The 10,194-nt window shown below is 38.0% G+C and overlaps 1 protein-coding gene across 1 annotated transcript in view; it reads right to left on the reverse strand.

Moving 5' to 3' along the window:
* Positions 1-2,047: 2,047 nt before the first annotated feature.
* CAGE1 (cancer antigen 1) overlaps positions 2,048-10,194 on the reverse strand; it is a gene marked incomplete at its 3' end in the record, with an annotated part of 42,644 nt that continues 34,497 nt past the window's right edge. The window contains exons 10-11 of the mRNA XM_008580094.1: positions 3,108-3,212; positions 2,048-2,118 (exon numbers count right to left, since the gene is read on the reverse strand). Of these exons, the coding sequence (XP_008578316.1) occupies positions 2,048-2,118; positions 3,108-3,212 (176 nt within the window). The remainder of the gene's footprint in view (positions 2,119-3,107; positions 3,213-10,194) is intronic.

Below are 10,194 nucleotides of genomic sequence, written 5' to 3' on the forward strand. Positions count from 1 at the left end.
AATTTTATGATTCCTTCCACACAGAAAAGGAAGAAGTGAACTAAAGTGAGTGTTAAAGCTATCTCTAAAATGGATTAATAGGAAAAAATAAATAAATAAATAAATCACAACCCTGATCACCCAAATCAATTCTCATGATATCTGGCAGTGATTCTAGACCTGTCTAGACACTAGAATCATCTGGACAGCTTGTGAAATATACTGATGCTTAGGTCACAACTGGTATTTTAGCTTATTTGATCTAGGAGTAGGGCCTGGCCATTGGTATTTTAAAAAATGCACTCAAGGCAATTCTAATAAGCAGCCACAATTGACAACACTTTTAATAAAGCTTATAGAACTCAGATGCCATGTCTCTTCTTGAACACAAATTGGATCAGCTACTCAATTAAGATACACAATTTAAATGTTTTAATTTTAAAAATAACTGGGGCAAGGCAATATGGCCAAAATGATAGTTTGATATTGTTTTTAAAATATTAATTTATTATATTGATATTTCATGAACTCATGATTATTGAGCATTGGCTGAATTTTCTTGATTAGAAGCTGGAAAGGAGTCTAATTTTACTTTTCTTGAGTATACAACGTCCTCTTTCCCCCTTCAAATTTAAAACTTGCCTGCATTATTCTGAAAAAATGGAAAACTGTTTCACCATTCATTTTGCTTACAAACAACAGTGAAACAAAAACAAACTTTCCAGGCTACAAATACCAACACTTTCAATTATCTTGTGGTGAGTTAGTCCTACAGAAAGTTCATATTTGGAGAGGAGGGGTGCTTTCTACGTAGGATTATGCCTTTTGTTTAAGCTCTAGTGATAGCCAGTACAGTATAAATGAAATTGGAGGAAGTATGAAGAAGCATATTAGAAGGACCCCAGCTAGACTGGCTATTATGAAAGAGACTGAGAATAACAAATGCTGGCAAAGATGTGGAGAAGAGGGACCTCTTTTACACAGTTGGTGGGACTGTAAATTAGTGCAGCCATTATGGAAAACAGTATGGAGGTTTCTCAAACATTGACAGATAGATCTACCATATGATCAGGAATCCCACTTCTGGGTATATACCCAAAGGAACGGAAATGGTCATGTTGAAGGGATACCTGCACTACCATGTTCATCGCAGCTTTAGTTGCAATAGCCAAGATATGGAACCGATACAAATGTCCATTGATGGATGATTGGGTTAGGAAACTGTGGTAAATATACACCATGGAATACTACTCTGCCATAAAAAAGAATGAAATTCTGCCATTCACAGCAACATGGATAAGCTTGGAAAAAATAATGTTAAGTGAAATAAGCCAGATGCAGAAAGAGAAACACTGCATGTCCTCACTCATTAGTGGGAGGTAAGAAAGACCATAATAAAACTTTGAACTTTCAGAAGGAGAGAACAGGCCTACAGTTACTAGAGGTAGGAAAGGGGGAGGTGGAGGGGGGATAGAGAGTAAATGGACAAGGGACACAAAAAGTAATTATGATTTGTAATGATGAAAATGCTAATAATATTGATTTAATCATCACATACTATACACAAATACTGATAGTCAACTCTATACCCCATAAATATGCAAAAATAGAAATAATTTTAAAAATAGAAGGATAATAAATCAGTGGAAAACTATGGAGAATTTAAGAACACTAATTTTGGAGAGTTTCAAGCTGAATCTCATTCTGATGAGAAAGTTTATTTGTAGTTTATATGGATATGATTAAGCACTCCAAGGTTATTTTACTTGAATACTATGATAACATTCTCTAAAATTTTTGGATATTTTACACTAATTCCTTCATCACCCATTAAAATCAAAGGGAATTTTGAGAAAGGAAGATGAAAATCTGGCTGTCAAACTCCATTCAAGTAGTCCAGATGTTAAGTAGACTAGCTAAATTATTGAAGAATGGTCTTAACTTATAAAACTGCACATTTTCCTCTTTCTAAGTGTCTGAGAACATAAACTTAGAAGCCAGAGAGTGAAATAAAATATTAGTAAATGTTCACAAAATTAATGATTAATTTAAGTTTTTTCAATCTTACTGTGCAATCTGGGAGTGGGAAAGCTCGAGCCTTTGGTCAGCACATTCGATAATTTCTTCATATGACGTAACCTTGAAAAAAATAAGCTGAACAAATTATTCCATGATAAATTCTAAAATATTTATTTAACTTTGCTTAGTTTTTCCTTTTTTTGTCTCTACAAGTTGAAGTTTAATTATTTGACTCCCATCAATGAAAGATTTACATCAGAAATATGAATAAAAATAGAATTATAACATGAGCATTCATCACACAGAAAAAGTGAAGTGCCAAAAAGTAGATAACTGTAGTGAGTTAAATATAATACAGTTGTCTTCCACACAAGTGGTACACATTATCAACCAAGGATTGTAGTCTATCTGGTTAATGTTAATGAAGTTTCAAAAAGGTAAACTGGAGTTCTGTCCTCAAGTGCCAGGACACAGGGCTCCTGGGGGGTGGGGTGTGAGGGAAGGTGGGAAAGAAGGTAAACTACAAAACTAAGTTGGCAAGATTTATAATTACTCTAAACAAAGTAGCAATACTAAGTCTTTAAATTGCTTACAGCAGAATGCACACACACACACACAATGTTTTTTGCTAGCTTACAGCAAAAAGGCTAATGGTAGCATTTTATGACGCCATTGTAAAGTAAAAGGGATCCATATAAATGTGCTACATCATCCCTCAGATCCTTTTTGGCTCCAAAATTCTATTATTTTAATACATGGCATAGTTTTTAAAAAGCAAATATTTCTTGGGGCCGGCCCGGTGGCGCACTGGATAGTGCGCCGCTTGGGAAGTGTGGCGGCGCTCCCGCCCAAGGGTTCGGATCCCACATACGGACCGGTTCCCGCTCACTGGCTGAGCGAGGTGCGGGAGCAGCACCGAGGGTTGCGATCCCGTTGCCGGTCCCCAGTCCGGTGCGGGGGTGAGCATTTTATGACGCCATTGTAAAGTAAAAGGGATCCATATAAATGTGCTACATCATCCCTCAGATCCTTTTTGGCTCCAAAATTCTATTATTTTAATACATGGCATAGTTTTTAAAAAGCAAATATTTCTGTAAGAAAATGTATACCTTATTTATTAAGCTGCCTAATTGTCTTTGATACTTGTCATTTTCTTCAATGAGTCTGTTGCAGTGGTCTTCTTTTGACTCCACAAGATTTCCCAATTTTGTGATCTGTAGAGAAACATCAGTAAAAATGCTAACTTGGAAAATGCCATGAAAGCTTATATATGGATGCTAAGAACAAATGAGAACAGTGTGCTAGACATTATTCCAATATTCTCTTAAACTGAGTTATACCATAGGTGAATTATGAGATGCTATGAACCAGATCCTGGTTAGACTGCACTTAGAACAGATGAGCAGAAATTATAATGGAGTTTTATCCTTTCTCTTATGATATACTATGAAACAGTTTTGCAAATAACTCAACACCTATCAGTGCATACACATATTTATCAGCCCCAGATCTTTACTACCTTCTTTCCATGTATAACCAATGCAGAGACATATTTGATTCTATCTGAAGTAATGCACTGATGTTGTACTTGAGGATGCATTTTCAGGTTTGAGAAATATTCTCTCTTGCATAAATGCCTGCAAGTTTTGAAAAGGTTCAGCTTAATGTTCTGACCTATGATCCAATTTTTATGTGCAAGAAAACCATTAAAAATTAAAAACTGTGTTTCTAAAAGTGATATCTAGGGTTAATTATCAGGAAAGGGTATTCACAACTTTCCCTAGCAGTTATCTTAATTTTCAAAGCAATTAAGAAGAAAAACTACAGAAGTTCTCCGGTTAAACAACAATGTTAAAAATGACTTGTAATTTTCTAATGTTTTCAATATACTCATGGTCTGTAGTGAAGTACCCTAGAGAAAGCAATGGCAAATTTCTGCAGAAATAGCAACTTTCTTTTTCTTTTTCTCATATAAATAAATCAATAAGGACAATATCAAATCAGTGGTCCTACTTCTCTGACTACATACCTTATTTAAGGTAGGTAGTACAGATATTATCTCAATTTAACAGTTGTAGAAGAAAAGTGAACAGAATTTAAAAGATTTTAGAAAGGAATCTCTACAAGTGGAAAACACTAGAATCTATATCAACCATCAGAGCAGGGCTTTTTCCATTCCATTCCATTGCATCTCCTCACTACATCCTGGAGGGGGAGTTCCACCTGGAGGGGGAGTTCCATACTTTATAACATTTTACCGAAGCAACGTGGAATTCCTTCTCACTTTCTGCTTTTCATTATAGTCTTCATGGCACATTTTAAATTTCTTTAATGGCTTTCAAGATCAAAATAATAACCCTTTTAAGTCCACGGATTGAATTTTTTTACTTGCTAACCTCAAATTAAAGAAAGAATAGCAAAAGATTTCTTATAGAATATTTTTTAGAGATAAAGGAATAGCTCTGCAAAAGCCAGTTTCTTAGATTACAATGAAAAAGAACTAAAAATTTAAGATTCTGCTACGGAATGTAAATTTTAATAATTTTAAGGGTATAGCTGACATACAATAAACACCACATATTTAAGTGTGCAGTTTGGTAAGTTTTAACATATGTATATACCTCTGAAACAATCACCATAATCAAGATAATGAACATAGCCATCACCCCCCACCACCGGTTTTCTCTTACCACTTGGCAATCCCTCCCTCCTGCTCACCTACCCCTCCCTGACTCCCACACTCTCTGCCAGTCATAGGCAGCCACTGATTTGCTTTCTGTCACTATAGATTACTTTGTATTTTCCAGAATTTTATATAATGGAACCAAACAGTATTTGCTATTTTTTGCCTAGTTCTTTTCGCTCAACATAATTATGTGTAGTTCGACTTTTCTTTTTTTAATCATTGAGTAGTGTTTCATTGTATACCACAATGTTTATTCATTCATCTGTAGACAGACATTTGGGTGGTTTTCAGTTTGGGGCTATTATAAATAAAGGTGTGAAGAAGCCTCATGTACATGTTTTAGTATGAACGTAGACTTTTATTTCTCTTGGGTAAATACCTAGGAGTAGAATGATGGCAGGTATATGTTTAACTATTTAAGAAACTGCCAAAATGTCTTCCAAAGTGGTTGTACCATTTTATGTACCCACCACCAGTGTATGAGAGTTGCAGTTGCTCCATATTCTCTCCAACCCTTTTTAATTTTGGACATTCTAATAGGTGTGTAGTAGTATTCAATGTAGTTTTAATCTGCATCTTAGTGATGTTGAGTATCTTTTCATGTGATTATCTGCCATCCATGTGTCTTCTTGGTAAAGTGTCTGTTACGATCTTTTGCCCATTTTAATTAATTTATTTATTTTTAAGGAATAAGTTTTATTAAATACAAATAATTGACAACATATTTCTATAGGGTAATCAAATGAGTCATATTTGTATGTAACATTCTTCCAGATGAATGAGGAGATACTGCTATTGATTGTTGAGAAAGAGAAAGTAACAGAAAGACAACAGGACAGACATTTTACTTAGACTTGCTCATTTTTCAGGACTGATAATGTAATGCCTTTTTTTCCTCTGTGGGGATTTGGCATATGTTCTCTGTTCTGTCTAAAATGAATTGCTTTGAGGTTTCTCTTCCAGGGAGTGGAGCTTGCTGTGTCGGTCTTCCTCCTCAAAAACTTTCTTAACCACTATGGATTTGGCATGCTCCGTTGCTTACCTGGTTGTGGAGGTTGGAGCAGGGCTGGCCACGACCACCGTCTCAGGACACTGGGAAGTGGTGTTTTTGCCCATTTTAAAAACTGAGTTGTTTGTTTTCTTGTTATTGAGTTTTGAGAGTTCTTCATATATTCCAAATACAATTCCTTTATCAGATCTGTGATTTGCAAATATTTTCTTGCAGTCTGTGGCTTGTCTTTTCATTAAGAGCTCAATTTCTTTTTTTTTTTTTTTTTGTCTTTTTTCATGACCGGTAACAGGATCGCAACCCTCAGTGTCGTGCCCGTACCGCGACCAGCAACGGGATCGCAACCCTCGGTGTCGCGCCCGCACTGCGCTCAACCAGTGAGCGGACCAGTCTGTATATGGGATCCAAACCCTCGGCGGGAGCGCCACCGCGCTCCCAAGCGCCGCACTCTACCGAATGCGCCACCGGGCCGGCCCAAGAGCTCAATTTCTTAAAGTTTTTAAAAAACATTTCAAGGGCCAGCCCGGTGGCGCACTGCTACAGTGCGCCGCTTGGAAGCGTGGCGGCGCTCCCGCCGAGGGTTCGGATCCCACATACAGACCGGTTCCCGCTCACTGGCTGAGTGAGGTGCGGGTGCAACACTGAGGGTTGTGATCCCGTTGCCGGTCCCGGTCCGGGTGCGACACTGAGGGTTGTGATCCGTTGCCAGACACGAAAAAAGACAAAAAAGGAAAAAAAAAAATTTTCAAAACAGAAAAGTTTTGGAATACACAGTCTATTAAAGTCAAATCACTCAAAGAACTCTAAAACAATTTCATGAAAGCATGCCAACAAGTACATTATTAAGTGTAAAGTAATATTTATGTAATAATTTAAAGGGTAGGGTGATAGCGATATTTTTCTTTTGTAAAGGAAGATACTACTAGATAACCTGCAACGTGGTTATTTGACTAATTTTTAAGAAGCTGTCTTCTCTTAACGTGGTATCTTTTCCTTGATGTCTCAGAGATGCCATAATGCTGCACAGCTGGATGCTAGGAAAACTGAATCTACTCAAAGTCTCCACAGAAAGGAAGCAGAGTTGAATAAAGGAAGAGAAACTGTGGGTTAGTAAAGTGAAACAATATGCGCTTGATTTCATATGACAGGAGACACAAACCACAGTGAGTCAGGCAGATGACAGGTCAGGTGAGGAGCAGCACTACAGAGCTCTGTTCTGCCCTGGACCCTCTCACTCACCAGACAATCCCAGAGGAGAGCCTTCTCCCTGGCTCTCTTATACCTGACCCTAGATGACCGGATTCCTAGACACTGTCTCTGGTGCCACAGCATCCCCACCCCAACGTCCTATTTTGTACATGATTCCCACTGCATGCATCCCTTTGAGGTTTTTCACATGACACTCCTGCATGATTTTTGGCCTTGTTTAGTTCTTTGATTTCAGTGTCCTCTGTTGCCTCCGGGGAGGATTTCAGCTGTCACAGAGAAACTCTTCCCTTCCCCTGCCCCTACCAAGTCAGTCCCCATACCTAAGTGAAAGAAGAAGAGATTTCAGATTTTAAGACAAGTTAAGTTGAAGAAGTGGCAAAAAAAAAAAAAAAAAAAAATCTTAAGATGGGTTCCAGGCTCAAGAATTCATAGTGTATGGATTTAAAACACTTTGGCTTGGAAAGCAGTCTTGAGTCTACACATAGTGGATGTTATTTATTCTATCACAATTCTTATTTTTGAAAACATAATGCATGTGTTAAAATCTGTGTTAAATGAGAACTGTTAAAATCTGCAGGTAAGACTGATCCACAAATACAATTAGTACAGCAACACATGGAAAAATGTTCTATCTCACTAGAAGTATAAAGGATAATTACTTAGAAAAATTTTAAGTGATGATATTTAATGCTGGCAAGGTTTTGGTGAAATGGTACTAATATCTCCAATGTAACTCTTTTGAAAATTCATTTGATTATGTACATAAAGATCTACATGTATATTTATACCTTTAAAAGCAGTAATTCCACTTCTGTAATTTATTCCTAGGAAATTCTAAGGAAACCCACAAAGGAAAAATCTCTCTAGATAAAAATGGAAGGAACTTAAATATCCAACAAGGGGGATGGATAAAAAAATTGCTGTATGGGGCCAGCCCGGTGGCGCACTGGATAGTGCGCCGCTTGGGAAGCGCGGCGGCGCTCCCGCCCGAGGGTTCGGATCCCACATACAGACTGGTTCCCGCTCACTGGCTGAGCGAGGCGCGGGAGCAGCGCCGAGGGTTGCAATCCCGTTGCCGGTCCCCAGTCCGGTACGGGGGCAACACTGAGGGTTGCGATCCGTTGCCGGACACGGAAAAAGACAAAAAAAGACAAAAAAAAAAATTGCTGTATGTCCACTCTATGGAATATTATGCAGCCATTAAGAATCTGTAGGGATTTTACAGTAACATGTAAAAATATGTTATATATTAATAAGAACAAAATTCAAGAGTACACTTTGATTCAACTCTGTGAAGCATGTGGACAAAGACTGGATATGGCTGCAATGTTCTGTAAGAGCTGTAAAGGAGTGAAAATGAGTAAATTCGAGCCACATCTATTACAAGGAAGAATCTTGCAATTATAAGGTTGAGCAAAAAAAAAGTTAGAAAAAGATATACAAGATAAAACATGTATATGTTTACATAAAGAGAAAAACATGCAAAATAATATCATACATTGTTTAAGGATACATATGTACACAGGTGTAATGGATTGAATTATGTTCCTCCCAAAACTCACTGAAGCTTGAATGGTGTCCCCCAAGTTTTATGTATTAGGAACCTGTAGGTGGGAAATCCGATTATGGTAAATGAAAGGTGGAGCCCTGAAGAGGTGATTAGATTGTAGGACCATGCCACAGTGAATGGATTAAAAATGATGGTCAAAAGAAAAATCACGATTTGTAATAATAATAATATGCTTATAATAATAAATAAATAAATAAATAAATAAATAAATAAAATGGTGGTCAGAGGCGTGGTTCTGAAGAAAAATCACGATTTGTAATAATAATAATATGCTTATAATAATAAATAAATAAATAAATAAAATGGTGGTCAGAGGCGTGGTTCTGAAGGCTTTAAAAGAAGAGAGAAGACAGTCTGTCTCTCTCTCTCTGCTCTCTGATTCCACCATCTTGCAGTATGAGACCCCTGGGTCACTGTCGCCACCACCAGATGGACTTTGGACTTCCCATCCTCAGAAACTGTAAGCAATACATTCGGTTTTCTTTATAAATCACCCAGTTTCAGGTATTTTCTTATTAGTAACAGAACTGGACTAATACAGCTAGATATAAAGAAATACATGGTAAAGGTAAACACCAAATTCAAGATCATGGTTACCACTGGGGTAGGGATGGGTGAAGAGTGCAATTAGATGGGAAACACAGGGGGCTTCAACTATATTCATGTTTTATTTCTTAACCTGGGTGGTAGGTACATGGGTAGTTGTTATATTTTTACTCTGTTTCATGTAAAATAACTAAAATAATTTTTTTTTTCACATAGCAGCACAGGCCTTGCCTAAGTGGAGATAATAAATAAGGTCTAACCAGACTGCCCACCCCCGTTCTTGAAGGCTGGGAGCAGGTGCAGCAGTGTGCTCTCCCATCTCCCTGCATCTCCTTTCCTGGGCAGGCTGCCCACATGCACTGGAGGATGTGGTGCAGATATAGACCCACAGAAGTGGTGAGATGAGACTCGCCCACCATCTCCAAGATGTAGGCTCCAAGGGCAGAGACGAGTTAGGCAGAGGAAGAGCACCCCCGTCTGGTCATGTCCACAGCCACACATTTGACAGTAGTAGAGGAGGAAATCCGCTTAGAAAGCTGCTCCTCCTGGCAGTGTGGACAGCAGTCACTGAGCAACAGAGAAGCCAGAAGGCTGCTGGTGTTAGATGAGGTTCACTCGGTCCAGATGGGACTGCTCAGTCCTCCAGAAAAAGATTTCCTGGGTTGGGTCTCCTCCATAGTTCTCTCTGTATTCTAGATTTGTGGACATAGTTCCGAGTTAATGGCATACTAACTTGCTCCAATATATTATGAGGCACTGAAACCAAAATCACTAAAAAAATGAGGTGAACACATTTTGTATTAGTTTTCTGTTGCTGCTGTAACAGATTACACAAACTTTGTGGCTTAAAATAATACAAATTATCTCATCATTCTGTAGGTTAGACATCTGGCATGGGTCTCACAGAATTAAAGTCAAAGTATCAGCTGGGCTGCATTCCTTTCTGGAGGTTTCATAGGAGACTTTTTCAGCTTCTAAAGTCTGCCCACGTTTCTTGGTTTAGGTCTCCTTCCTTCATCCTCAAAGCCAGCAAATGTTGTAGCTCTGAATATTCTTCTGTAGTCATATCTCTGACATGGCTGGGAAAGGTTCTCTGCTTTTTTTTTTTTTATTTTGTCGATATACAATGTACTTGATTATTATGTCCCATCACCGAAACCTACCTCCCTCCTCCCT

The sequence above is a fragment of the Galeopterus variegatus genome, unplaced genomic scaffold (assembly GCF_000696425.1).
Source record: "Galeopterus variegatus unplaced genomic scaffold, G_variegatus-3.0.2 Scaffold2016, whole genome shotgun sequence".
Lineage (NCBI taxonomy): Eukaryota > Metazoa > Chordata > Mammalia > Dermoptera > Cynocephalidae > Galeopterus > Galeopterus variegatus.